The sequence below is a fragment of the Cervus elaphus genome, chromosome 18 (genome assembly GCF_910594005.1).
Source record: "Cervus elaphus chromosome 18, mCerEla1.1, whole genome shotgun sequence".
NCBI lineage: Eukaryota > Metazoa > Chordata > Mammalia > Artiodactyla > Cervidae > Cervus > Cervus elaphus.
This window is the reverse complement of record NC_057832.1, coordinates 59145485-59160362: the sequence shown is the minus strand read 5'-3', so window position 1 is coordinate 59160362 and position 14878 is coordinate 59145485. Positions and strand designations below refer to the sequence as shown.

General features: G+C 38.4%; 1 protein-coding gene across 3 annotated transcripts in view; it reads left to right on the top strand.

The window, feature by feature from the left end:
* CFTR (CF transmembrane conductance regulator) overlaps positions 1–12027 on the top strand; it is a 191923-nt gene extending 179896 nt beyond the window's left edge. For all 3 annotated transcript variants that reach the window (XM_043873384.1, XM_043873381.1, XM_043873383.1), the window contains exons 25-27: positions 5841–6013; positions 6638–6743; positions 10300–12027. In XM_043873384.1, coding sequence (XP_043729319.1) covers positions 5841–6013; positions 6638–6743; positions 10300–10500 — 480 coding nt within the window. In that variant the 3' untranslated portion in view covers positions 10501–12027. The remainder of the gene's footprint in view (positions 1–5840; positions 6014–6637; positions 6744–10299) is intronic.
* Positions 12028–14878: the final 2851 nt, after the last annotated feature.

Genomic DNA, 14878 nt, shown 5'->3' with positions numbered 1-14878 from the left:
TTGTTGCCCAAAGCCAAGATCTGGTGCTCATCCTTGACTCCCAATTTCTCTACCTGTCTCCACCTGTCAAAGGTGTTGCCTGCAAATATCTAGAATATATTCACTTTTCTTTGTCCCCATCTCACAACACCCCTCATTTCTTGTGTGGATTTTTGAAATAGACCTCTTTCCAGTTTCTCTCTTACTGGCTCCTTACAGTTCATTCTGCCCTTTGCAGCCCTGCATCTGATTGCTTGTTTCTCCCCTTCTTATTGCCTCCTTATTGCCTTTTAGACAAAGTCCACACTGCTCGTAGTTGATGTGATTTTGTCTCTGCCTGTCTCTAAACTCCCTTCGCAACTGCCCCTGCTTACCAGGATCCAGCTACACTGAATTTATTTGGTTCCTCTAAGGCACCTTGTGCTGTTTTGCAGAGGCTTTTTCACATGCTCTGTGGCTGGGACACCCTGCTAGCCCTTCACTACCTGCCCCTCCTCATCATTCAGGCCTCTACTTACACCTCACTTCTTCCCAGAAACCTGCCCCGATGCTCCGGTTATGAGGAGCCCTCCTAGGTGTCTCCTGTACCTCCATGCCTGTCACAGCTTTGTCCACACGAGAGAGAGATTCACGTCTTAACTTGTCCACTTCCCCATGGGCTTGTAAGCTCCTCGAGGGCAGGGATGAGTCTCTGTGGTGTTTCCAGAGCCTAGAGCAGTGTGGGGCATGTGGGTGGTGTTCAGTAAATATGGAATGAATGAATGAATGAATGAATGATGTGATTAGTTTATTTAAATAAAAAAAATAAATTGTTCATGTGTAGTGTGTCGTGAAGGCAGCCTTGTGATCCACACGGGTTTGCCATGAGCACGCTGAGCGTTGAGATGTCTGAGGAGCTTGGCTGGGATGGGTGAGGGGTGCAGCTCCCTCCCTTGGTTTCTGGATCACAGACCCTTTCCCCACAGTGAGGTGCCCTGACATTGTCTATCATCTCAAGCTCCTTCACTGCAGTCTCAGTGTTACTCATTGTTATCCAAACTGATAGAATGGTTTTGGAATGGAGACTTTTTGGGAATTGTTTGCTCCTTAGATTGCTTATAAAATAGTTTCCTTCTTTACACATCAATAGTCAGGTAAGCTATTTTAGAGAGCAAGCTAAATAGCAGAAATAGTGGCCTTTTAAGTTGAAAATTTGTCCTGGAAAACCTGTAGAGTAGCAAAACAAAGGTCTAAAGGAGTTGACAGAGTCTATTTGTAACTACCTATCAATGGACTTCCCAGTCCAACTACACTTCACTTTCCTTTTTTTTTTCTTTTCCATGTTTCCTTGTCACAAGAACAAACTCTTGCTCTATAATAACATTTCAGAGTGCAACAATTGCAAAAGTTGATACTTTGAAGAAAATGTCTGGTCCTTTTCAGACTGTAACACATTTTTTAGTTTGATGTGTCGCAAGATAAAATTTGTTCTTTGTAAATAGAAGTTTGGAAGTATGTATGATTTATCAGTTCAATCACAGAAAGCTGGCAAATGCTTTTTTCCTAATCTTTATATCCACAAACTGTGGATGCTTTAAGTTATTTGCAATGCTAAGTTGGAATGAAAATAATTAGAAACTTTGAGATTCCATATATTTAAAATTCACTTTAGTTTGAACAGACTAAGCTAAAGTTTATATTTGTTTTTAATCTATTGAAAAATGGTTTGTGGCAATGGTGTAAATAACATAGTATACGCACACACATATATGTGCATATGCATGTATGTAAGTATAGGTATTTATTTTTAAAGAATTCTGCTGTTAAAGATCACTAAATTATATGATTTCTGTAGCAAGTTCCCTTTCAGTCTTTTTTTTTTTTTTTTCCCCAATAGCACTTTTCTCTTTGAGCAGTTATTTCCCACTTGTTAGTTTTCTCCCCATTTGAACCGTGAGTTCCTTCAAGGCAGGGCTTGGTGTTATTCATCTTTGAATTCCCAGGTCTGCCATAGTACCTAGGATTTAATAAACTCCCATTAAGAGTATATTAAGGAATCTATTACCTAGCACCAAAAAAAATCATGAGGTTAATTTAAGCCATTCTTATCGGCATGTGGAGTTGGTAATAAGAGCTTTGTATCTTTTCAAAACTAATTACTAGTCTGTCTTGCTTCCTATTTTCTCTCTAAAGCCTATCACCATATCAGGCAGGAAATAGGTAATTAGTATATTAAATATTCACTGACTTCAAATTTAAAGATTTACTAACTTAGGTTCACCTTTCTCTAGTGAATATGGTTTTAAAAGATTTTTTACTATACTTGGTAGGGAGTTAAACAGTGAGACAGAAATGTGGCAAAATGCACCCTGGATTGGTCTGCCTCTCTGTCACTCATTGCATAGTTTTGTTCTCTATAACAGTGCTATATATTTAGGTACTTGTTTACTGTGTTAAGTTCCATTTGGGTAAAAACTACAGACTTTGTTCAGCTCTTTGTCACAGAAAAGTACAAAGTATAACTCACTAAAGTAGCTTTCCCAGTGTGGCCTTAATAGATGAGGGTATGAGTGGTGTGAATCTAAAAAGGGAGAATACATACTGTGAAACATTCTTAGCAAAGTCCTAACCCTGTTACTAGGGGCATGGTGTAAATCGTTAGTATTGTAATACTTCCTGCTAACTTGCCTTCTACGGTAACTTACAAAGGGGAAATCTTACAAATCGTGCTGTCATATCTGTGAAGTGTTTCAGTGACCAGGCCCATGACTCGGAATTCCCCAGGTTGTAACAATACTAATACTTAGGGTGGATTAGGTGCTTACCCTGTGCTACACTCTGTGGCAAGATCTTTCCACAAATTATCTCATTTAATCCCCATTATAATCCCCATTATAATCTATCCTATTATTTTCCCCATATTTTCCCAGTGAGTTAGGTGAGACTTCCAGTAACACAGTTGACATCGTCAGCAAGGGAGTGGTGGAGTGCAGACTGAAAGCTACTTGTGTGTGACTTCGAAGTTCTAGTATTTTATCAGTAGTTTTCTTGATGCTTAATTTGACTTTTAAAAAATTCCCCAATATTTCTGATTCATCTGAAGAAAATACTGACTTACAGTGTTAAAAAAATCTCCTTATTTTATACTTTTTAAAAAGAGGTTTTATAGAATCTTAAAAATGAGAAAACGGAGGTATGCAGATGAAGTGACTGGTCTTAGGTCATGGTCTATATTGGCAGAGCTAAACCTAGCACCGTTTACCATTTGTCATTCTTCTTTAGATTTGGATGTTTTAAAATCATTCATCAAAGCCGTGTTTGTCTTGTTGGGTCAGCATTCTAGGGGCTCAGTGCACATTTGTTGAACAAATGGATTGTATGTGTTGAGGCTGGCAGTGAGTCCAGCAAGGGCACTGAGCATGTGTCTTTATGCTCAGAAAGCTGACAGTCTAACAAGGGAACTTGCACCCATGCTTTTGGGACTGTGTGCCCGACTGATCTGGCAGCTGACCAGAACTATTTGGAAGGGTACTCCATGCTAAGCTATGGCACAGACCTGAGAAGGTCAAGGTGTAGAGGGAGCTATAAGCTGTGCGTTTGGTGCTACTGGAAGTAAAGGTAGAGAGGGCTGGGTTCTGAGTGCCTTGTCTGCCGTGTGATAGAGTTCAGTTATTCTGTCAGAACAGCCACTGTAGGTTTTAAAACAGAGAAACCATAGGGTCAAACCTCTATTTTAGAAGGGTTCCTCTGGGGTTTTGGGGTGACAAATCAACTTGAGATCTATAGCATGAAGCTTAAGGATAATAATGGCCTGGATTCAGTTGTTACTCAGTTTAGGGTTAGTGAGAATGAGTAAGATTAAGAAGTATTTGAAAGAGGCCTGGGGCTGGAGATAAAGGTGAAAAATCATTCGCTTATCAATGGTAGTCGAGACCCTAAGAGTGAATGAGATCTCGGAAGAAGTGTTTGGAGAGCTGGCAATAAGGAAAACTAATATTCAAGGGACAGGAAGAGGGAGAGTTACCTACACATGATAATAGGTAGAAATGGTTGGAGAGGGTGTGGTTTCTCATAAGCCAAGGATTAGATGTTTGAAGAAGGGGAAAAATGTTCTGTGGTCTCAGGCAGTAGAGACAATAGATGTGCACTCATTGTTTAAGATTTCTAGATGACAAAAGGGTAAATATTAAATAATAGCTAAAGGAAAAGCTGGAGGTAAGTGAGGGAGGGATTTGTTTTTGTTTTAAGAAGGGAGAGATGTAGCAGGTTCACAGGCTGAAGCCAATGAAAAGCGCAAGCTGAAGAGAGAAAGAACCCAAGTCCTCCAGCTCCTCACTCAAGAGAGCCCTCATTCACATTCTCAGCTATTCAGATCCCAAATTAGCTTTATGTTTAAAGCTACTTTAAGAATACCTTAAAGGTATTCTTTCAGAATACCTCAGAGTAGTCCCCTTTGTCTAATGAATGTGTTTACATTCCCTGCCTTCTCAGAAACTTTTCAAACATTGATGAATTCTCACAGAATGAGGCTGCTTTAAAGAGAAATCCAGTCAAGGAGTATTGTCTACAATACATATCATGGGCACATAGTTAATATTTACTGAACAAACACAGTGATGTGGGCCATCTCTGACTTCATCACTGAACTCATGCGAGTCTGTCTTAGGCCATTATCTCTTTCTGCCTATATTACAGGTAGGTGAGAACATATCTCACCTCCCAATACTAAATCTCAAACTTCCCAAGGGCAGGATATAATAATTTATGTATCTCTTTAGCTCTCAAGTACTCAGCAACACTTGGCAAAAATATGTCAATTCACATTTATTTGAATAAGTGATATGATGAGGGAAGATTTCATTTTTGTTTTATTTTGAAAGAATGGATTTCTGTATCTCATTTGCACTTTAAGCCAATTTTTTTTCTATCTAGCTTAAAAAAAAAAAGCCATTGACCCTAACAGAATTCTCATATTCTACCCTAATATCTAGGTACCTTTAAATCTCCAGTTATACACTGCTAGTTTTTGGGGGGGTTTTTTGGCTGTACTGTGCAGCCTGTGGGATCTTAGTTCCCCAACCAGGGATTGAACTCATGCCCCCTGCAATAGAAGATTGGTTTCCTAACCACTGGACACCAGTGAATTCCCAATATATCACTATTTTACATCCAGTTACTTTTACCTCATAGTTTGATCACTTTCTTAAAGTCAGTTTTTTGTTGTTTTTTTTAATTAATTATTTTAATTGGAGGCTAATTACTTTACAATATTGTAGTGGTTTTTGCCATACATTGACATGAATCAGCCATGGGTGTACATGTGTCCCCCATCCTGAACCCCCCTCTTCCTTCCCTCCCCATTCCATCCCTCAATGGCTTGCCAGCTGATTTTTTTAGTGCTGCATTTCATTTTCTATTATGGTAGAGCAGAGAATGGAAGGTGGCATAAAGGACTCTGTTAGGATAGAGTAACTGCATTCTATATATATTATCTTTTCTTTATTATTATATTATCGTATCTTCAACTGTGTTTACTTATCTGTGTATGTCTTTATAATCCCTGAACTTTGCCAGTCATCATCTCTTTAAACCCTATTGCATGACCTGGCACAGAATAGGAACTCACTGAAAATCTCATGAAAGACAAAGTACAGAACTGAAATATTCTGTAGACCAGTGATTTAGAACTGCCAAGATTATACAGTCTTTTGTTCAATTAAAGCCAAGTAGCAAGAATGGTGGTGGTAGAGGGGAGTTGGTATGAAATTTAAACTTTTAGAACTCCTGTGTGTCTTTTCAGATTGTCAGCCTCTTAAATGTTTTTAACCCTGTAGTACGTGAACTACCCCTCCTAAGCATAGCGTTTTCCCTCTTTTCTGCAGGTCGGACTCAGATCTGTGATCGAGCAGTTTCCTGGGAAGCTTGATTTTGTCCTTGTGGATGGGGGTTGTGTTCTAAGCCACGGCCACAAGCAGTTGATGTGCTTGGCCAGATCTGTTCTCAGTAAAGCAAAGATCTTGCTGCTTGATGAACCCAGTGCTCATTTGGATCCAATGTGAGTTTCAGAATTCCTGTCATTTACTAATACAGGGAGGAGAATGAATCATTGAGACCTATTTCATATTGACACAAATTTCCATCAGGCTGTCATGTCTGCAAGCAGACCACCCTCTAGATACAAAGTAATTGCCCAATAGAAAAATTACCACTTGACATGAGTACAGGTACTTATTTTCCAGTATAAGAGCTATGTTTTCTCTTCTAAGTATAATTTTAGAATTTCATACAAACTCTTCCCCCTTGTCATTACATGGTGAAATATTTAGTTACACAGGTGTAATTGAATCCTTATGGTTTTCCTTACTATCCCATTTATACCACAAAACAAAGGAACTACTAGTGATTATACATAATTAAAAACATATTTATTTGGGAAATTTTTTTCAAGCTTTGTGAAATTTTTTCCCAAATATTTGTCCTATTTATTTATGAAAACTTAGAATTTATGCTATGGTTGGAAACTAGATTGTAGCTGACTCTGTCTCTCAACATTATGTTAAAAGGATTCAAGAAAAGAGAAGTAATTTAAAGAATTAAATTGATAGAACAATAGGTCTGTTATCAAGGATAGAGACAGGTTATTAATGTTGTGTGGTATTATATATTTTTTTTTCCCTAGAACATACCAGATCATTCGAAGAACCCTAAAACAAGCATTTGCTGATTGCACAGTAATCCTCTCTGAACACAGGATAGAAGCAATGTTGGAATGTCAACGATTTTTGGTGAGTGTTTATAATTTACCTTAGATTTTATCTCTCCTTTGATTCTCGATAACAATCTTCTATGTGATCATTCCTGTAAGTCACAGCAATGTACAAACTCTTCCTTATAACATGTGTCACACAACCATCCAGCTTTACTCCAAATACCTACCTGCCCAAGTTTCTCACTTTGGTCTGAGCAACAAGGTGAGGTTGGAATTCAGCAAATCTAAAATAGCAGCTTATCACTAAGTTACATTAATAAATTAGAATATCTATACTTATTGAGTCTTTTATTTGGGGATTAAGTAATAGAAAAGACTAAGTCCCAATGCTTTCAGAACCTAAATCTCCCTTGGATGTGGTCCAGGCCGGGCCTGGATTGTCTTGCAGTCTGATGTATGATTTCAATGCAGATGGCGAAAGGTTTATTTCATTTTTAGCCATTATGTGGAGCTCATCTTTGTGCCTCTCCCAACCACGTTCTCTTTGTGCTTTCAAAACTGCCACAGATTCTTTCAAGTGATGTGTACAAATTCCTTTGGGTTTATTCAGAAGGAAACTCTGGGGATGATATACCACATCATTTCTTTTTTTTTTTTTCTTTCATTTGTTTTTATTAGTTGGAGGCTAATTACTTTACAATATTGTAGTGGTTTTTGTCATACATTGACCTGAATCAGCCATGGATTTACATGTATTCCCCATCCCGATCCCCCCTCCCACCTCCCTCTCCACCCGATCCCTCTGGGTCTTCCCAGTGCACCAGGCCCCAGCACTTGTCTCATGCATCCAACCTGGGCTGGTGATCTGTTTCACCCTAGATAATATACATGTTTCGATGCTGTTCTCTCGAAACATCCCACCCTCGCCTTCTCCCACAGAGTCCAAAAGTCTGTTCTGTACATCTGTGTCTCTTTTTCTGTTTTGCATATAGGGTTATCATTACCATCTTTCTAAATTCCATATATATGTGTTAGTATGCTGTAATGATCTTTATCTTTCTGGCTTACTTCACTCTGTATAATGGGCTCCAGTTTCATCCATCTCGTTAGAACTGATTCAAATGAATTCTTTTTAATGGCTGAGTAATATTCCATTGTGTATATGTACCACAGCTTCCTTATCCATTTGTCTGCTGATGGGCATCGAGGTTGCTTCCATGTCCTGGCTATTATAAACAGTGCTGCGATGAACATCGGGGTGCACGTGTCTCTTTCAGATCTGGTTTCCTTGGTGTGTATGCCCATAAGTGGGATTGCTGGGTCATATGGCAGTTCTATTTCCAGTTTTTTAAGAAATCTCCACAGTGTTTTCCATAGTGGCTGTACTAGTTTGCATTCCCACCAACAGTGTAAGAGGGTTCCCTTTTCTCCACACCCTCTCCAGCATTTATTGCTTGTAGACTTTTGGATAGCAGCCATCCTGACTGGCGTGTAATGGTACCTCATTGTGGTTTTGATTTGCATTTCTCTGATAATGAGTGATGTTGAGCATCTTTTCATGTGTTTGTTAGCCATCTGTATGTCTTCTTTGGAGAAATGTCTGTTTAGTTCTTTGGCCCATTTTTTGATTGAGTCATTTATTTTTCTGGAATTGAGCTGCAGGAGTTGCTTGTATATTTTTGAGATTAATCCTTTGTCTGTTGCTTCATTTGCTATTATTTTCTCCCAATCTGGGGGCTGTCTTTTCACCTTGCTTATAGTTTCCTTTGTTGTGCAAAAGCTTTTAAGTTTCATTAGGTCCCATTTGTTTATTTTTGCTTTTATTTCCAATATTCTGGGAGGTGGGTCATAGAGGATCCTGCTGTGATTCATGTCGGAGAGTGTTTTGCCTATGTTCTCCTCTAGGAGTTTTATAGTTTCTGGTCTTACATTTAGATCTTTAATCCATTTTGAGTTTATTTTTGTGTATGGTGTTAGAAAGTGTTCTAGTTTCATTCTTTTACAAGTGGCTGACCAGTTTTCCCAGCACCACTTGTTAAAGAGGTTGTCTTTTTTCCATTGTATATCCTTGCCTCCTTTGTCAAAGATAAGGTGTCCATAGGTTTGTGGATTTATCTCTGGGCTTTCTATTCTGTTCCATTGATCTATATTTCTGTCTTTGTGCCAGTACCATACTGTCTTGATGACTGTGGCTTTGTAGTAGAGCCTGAAGTCAGGCAGGTTGATTCCTCCAGTTCCATTCTTCTTTCTCAAGATTACTTTGGCTATTCGAGGTTTTTTGTATTTCCATACAAATTGTGAAATTATTTGTTCTAGTTCTGTGAAAAATACTGTTGGTAGCTTAATAGGAATTGCATTGAATCTATAGATTGCTTTGGGTAGAATAGCCATTTTGACAATATTGATTCTTCCAATCCATGAACACGGTATGTTTCTCCATCTGTTTGTGTCCTCTTTGATTTCTTTCATCAGTGTTTTATAGTTTTCTATGTATAGGTCTTTTGTTTCTTTAGGTAGATATACTCCTAAGTATTTTATTCTTTTCATTGCAATGGTGAATGGTATTGTTTCCTTAATTTCTCTTTCTGTTTTCTCATTGTTAGTGTATAGGAATGCAAGGGATTTCTGTGTGTTGATTTTATATCCTGCAACTTTACTATATTCGTTGATTAGCTCTAGTAATTTTCTGGTAGAGTCTTTAGGGTTTTCTATGTAGAGGATCATGTCATCTGCAAACAGCGAGAGTTTCACTTCTTCTTTTCCTATCTGTACCATATCATTTCTATGAAGAATTTTGAGGCTCCTCGAGGTAAATGTTTTTCTTAATGAAGGATGGTTATTACCATTATTATTACTAAGCTTCAAGTGATAAATTAGGGGCCGACTCGCAACCTCTTGCCCAGCCGTGATCAGGTTCAGCTTGAACATGTGAAGGAGGCGCAGTAAACTCATGCATGTGGTGGTTTAGTCCCTAAGTCATGTCTGACTTTTTGCGACCCTATTGGCTGTAGCCCGCCAGGCTCCTCTGTCTGTGGAATTTCTCAGGCAAGCATACTAGAGTGGGTTGCCATTTCCTTCTCCAGGTTATCTTCCTGACCCAGGGACAAACCTGGGTCTCCTGTATAGGAGGCGGTCTCCTGAATTGCAGGTGAATTCTTTACTGACTGAGCCACCAGGGAAGCCCAAACTCAGGCATACCCTGACCAATTCCAAATTATTAAGTTTTAAATCCACTGTTGAAGACATCCAACTCTTTATGGTGCTGTGGACTTAACAGTTACTTTTAAGGTTAATACATCAGGGATCTAACATAAATAATTCTTGTTTTCAAAGCCCACTTAGTTCCTCTAAAGTTCTCTGAAGAAGCACATTGTTTAGTACTGTACCAATTAAAAAAAAAAAATCTTTCAGCTTCTAAGTAGAAAATTACAGCTAATATCACAAGTGGTAGAAGCTCTCTAAAGCAAAAGGACGCAGCAGTGAGATGAACAGCCCCTGACTTTTCAAACCATGAGCCTCTGGATACTGTGTTCTTTCTGGCTTTCCTCCTCCTCTGATCTGCTGCCGCTCTTGTCTTGCTGTGGCCCGCCCTGCCTCCTTGTCCAAGATCTCACTAACGGCCACTTCCCTAGGTCATAGAGGAGAACAAGGTGCGGCAGTATGACTCCATCCAGAGGATGCTGAGCGAGAAGAGCCTCTTCCGGCAGGCCATCAGCCCCGCAGACCGCTTGAAGCTCTTGCCCCAGCGGAACTCGAGCAGGCAGAGGTCTCGGTCTAATATCGCTGCTCTGAAGGAGGAGACCGAAGAAGAGGTGCAAGAGACAAAGCTCTAGAGAGCAGAGCGAATGTTTGCCTGGGACCTCCACACATGGGAGTTGAAGGGAAAAAGTTTCTGCTTCAGAAAACAAGGAGGAATGATTTTTTTTTTTTGGAAAAAAGAAGAAGAAGTGTGGGTAAGAGGAATTAAGGACACTCCCCTGGGTCTGGATCCATGGCTTCCTGGCAGTGGTCAAATTATGTGACAGGTACTTCAAATCCTTGAAGATTTACCACTTGTGTTCACCAGTCAGCCTTCCCTGAAAACTTTTCCCTTTGGTGGTCACTGAAAAAGTGGCTGTAAACGTCAGCCAGATTAATCCTTCAGTTTACTGTTTAGTCAGACTTACTCGTTTGTAAGAGTAGAGAAGATCTGTAATTATACTATTTAGAGATACAACTAAGTAGTGCTAACTGGAACTTGAGTGGCTTCTCTCAGTTTATATACCTTCTTCTCTACTTTCTCCATGGTATTTAAAAACACAGCTAGATTGTCTATTAAGGATTCAGACAGTCCTATTTCCAAGCAAGGAATGGAATACTGTGAGAGGCTCAAGGCAGCACATCAAATATGCACCATGCAACATCTAAGTGTCAGGAGACACTAAGATCTTAGTGTCAGGAGACAGAACTTCCCAGTCCTGGAAATCAGGCTTAGTACTGCTCAGCAATACCCAAATCTAAATAATTTAGACAATCAGAAAACATCCCTTAATTGAGATATGGGCTGTTACAGTCCCATGCAGGGAACAAAGATGTAGCTCCCTTGATTTGGCAGTGCACGGTTCTGCTTCCAGAAAGTAGCAAACTTATAAGATATCTGAACTGAAGGATGGCTGGAAAAATGCTTTAATGCGTATTGGTACAGGAAAACCCTTCATACCACAGAAGTTCCAGGTACAGAGTGTGCAGGCAGAAAGACTGTGGGCGCTCCATGTAGATGTACATGAAATTCAAAATCTAGGTGTAGAGAGGGCGATGTGTGTTTTCAGGCTACCTATGTGCACTTCATACTGTACATACCGAGCGGGAGAAATAATGGGCACACTGGACACTGAAGAGTCAATCGTGAATTAGTTTTATATTCTTCTGTTTTATAGTTTTGTGATGCAAATGAAATTTTCTCTAGAAAATATTTATTTTAATAATGTTTCAAGCTCATATATAAATGGCTGTATTTTAAGAATGATTATATTATGAATTATATTTGTATAAAAGAATTTTTATATTTGAAATGTTGACTTTTTATGGCACTAGCTATTTTTATGATACATTACGTTAAAACTGGGATGGGAGGAAACCTTGGGGGAATATTGAGGGGATATTGACCAGGGTTTATGAATTATGCTGTTGCACACACCTGTGTGATTCCCAGCCCACATGCTGGTTCCATCTTAGATGCAGTTCTAAGAAAATGGTACCACAAAATCTGACCACCCCTATCAAGAATACACTGCCTTCTCAACTCCACACTAACCATTAAGATTGCATTCTATTTATTATGGTAAGGGAATATCATGTGTCAATAAAATCCATATATTTGTGTGAAACTTGGCTGTTTTCAGATGTTTTCATTAGTTATGTCTCATTGATCTCTTCAGTCTCTAAAGATTATGGAACACAGAATATTCATCTTTCTTTTAGATACAGCTTCTTGAGAATCCCAAGTGCAGTAAGATAGTCTAAAACATTATTTCTGTTTTTAAATTGTGGTGAAATATACATAACCTAAAATTTACTATTTTAAAACCATTTCTCAATGTACAGTTCAGCAACTAAGTATGTTCACATTGTTGGAAATCGTCATCATGATCCATTCACAGAAATGTTTTCATTTTGCAAAACTGAAGCTCTGTAACCATTAAACCTAACTCCCTATTTATCCTTTCCCTCAGCTCCTGGCAGCTACCATTCTATCTTTGGTCTCTCTGAATTTAACTACTCCGAATACTTCATATGAGTGCAATCATTAGTATTTGTCATTTTATGACTGGCTTATTTCACTTAACAATGTCTTCAGAAGGGTTTTTCATGTTGTAGCATATGTCAGAATTTTAAAGGCTGATTAATATTCCATTGTAGGTTACTGGGTTGGCCAAAAGTAAAACTTTCTTCAGTTTTAGGTAAAAATAAGACACATTTTTCATTTTCACCAAGAACTTGATTGAACAGTGTATTCACCGTTTTGTTCCGCTACCTTCTGCCATTTTTCAGGCAACTTCATTATTCCGTCTTCCCAAAACGTTTTATCTTTTTGAGCAAAGAACTATTCCAGGTACCTTTTACAGTCTTCCAAGGAATTTTTTTCCATAAAGAGAATTGTGTAAAGACCAAAATAAATGGAAATCTGAAGTTACAGTGTCTGATGAATACAGTGGATGAATACGGATTCCCAGTCAATCTGTAACAGTTTTTGTCTGATTGTCAAAGAAACATGCAGCCTAGCATTATCCTGGTGGAAGAGCATGTGTTTTCTGTTGGCTAATTCCAGATGCTTTACGTTAAATGCTGCTTTCAGTTTGTCTAATTGGGAGCAGTACCTGTTGGAATTAATAGTTTTGTTTTCCAAAGGAACTCATTATAGAAGACTCCCTACCAATCCCTTCTTTGGGATCACCTTCTTTGGATGAAGGCTGGCCTTTGTTGTGTTTGGTGGTGGTTCATTTTGCCCCATGATCTCTGCTGTTCCACATTATTGTACAGTATCCATTTTTCATCCCCCATCACAGATTGTTTTTAAAAGGGATCTTTTGTTACCTTTAAGTAGAGAATAGCATATGGAAATATGGGCGAGAAGGTTTTTTTGCTTAAATTATCTGGGACCCAAACATCAAAGTGATGAACATAACCACGCTGGTGCACAAGATTTTCAGTGCTTGATTTGGATATTTTGGATATTTGGATATGTTGGCTATCTCCTGTGTGGCATAGCATTGATCTCAGTGTCTTGATTTGATCACTGTCAACTTCAACTGGTCTACCCAACTGTGGAGCACCATCCAACAAGAAATCTCCAGCATGAAACTTCACAAACCACTTTAGCCATGTTCAACCAGTCACGGCACCATCTCCATAGACTGCACTAATCTTTCTTTGTGTCTCAGTTGTGTTTTTTACCTTTCTTGAAATAATAAAGCATAATATGCTAAAAATACTGCTTTTTTATTCCATCGTCAATATTAAAATGGCTACTCAAAAATTCACCAATTATGGTAAGTTTTTTTTTTCTTTAATGCACATTGATAGTACAGCTGAAGCAACACAATCTTAAAATGTTTTCAAATGAAGTTAAGGACAACTAAGCATTACTAGATAGTCAATTTATAGAAAAACCCAAACAAATTTTTGGCCAACCCAATGCATATATATGACATTTTGCTCTCTCCATACATTTGTCAATGGACCCTTAGGTTGCTTCCATCTTTTGACTATGTTGGATGATGCTTTTATGAACATGGTTGTACAAATATCTACTTAACGTCCCCACTTTCATGACTGAGGACACTTCTTAGCTTATTTCTGTTTTAAAATGTAGACTTATAGAATAAAAATTATATATAATATGTATATATATTCCATAACAGTTCATTTATTTCTTTGAAAGTTTATTCAGTGAGCAGTAGTTATTTTTACTACTTTCTTGACAAGTGAGCAAATCTCATCAAAGAAATAGCATTTCCACACTAGAACCTAGGTGGCTTTCTTTGTCCAAATCCCTGTTGTTCATTGATGAGGCTTCTTGGGGCCCCTTTTCTTCTTTGCAGAGTTTCATTATGAAAGATGCAGGTGCCATTATGTGGTAGATGGGCTGTAGATCCCTACTGAGTGCTGCAGCCTCCAACTCTGTTTTCTTACTGGGAGAAAAAAATTTTATTTTCACATGTGACCCCAAGAAGGAAGTGTCAGAGCATGCTCTATTCTAGTTTTTCAAGTTCAGGTATTTAAATTAATAAACTTTATTTTTCAGTACAGTTATAAGTTCACAGCAAAATTGAGAAGAAAGTAGAGTTCCTGTAACACCCCCCACCTTCTCCAGCCTTCCCCACTCTCAACATACTACACCAGAGTGGTACATTTGTTACAATCAACACATCATTATCACCCAAAATCCAGTGTTTACATTAAGTTTCATTCTTGGTGAACCCTTATTTCTTCCTTCCTCCTTACTAAGCTCTGTTAACCAATGATCTTTTTATTCTTTTCATAGTTTTGCCTTTTCTTGAATGGTACATAATTGGAATTATACAGTATGTAGCCTTTTCAGATTGACTTCTCTTACTTAGTAATTGTGTTTGTTTTCTCCTTCAGATTTAAAAGCCATATCTTCTCATGGCTTGATATTTCATTTTGGTAGAGAATAATATTCTGTTGTCTAGATCTACCACCATTTACTTA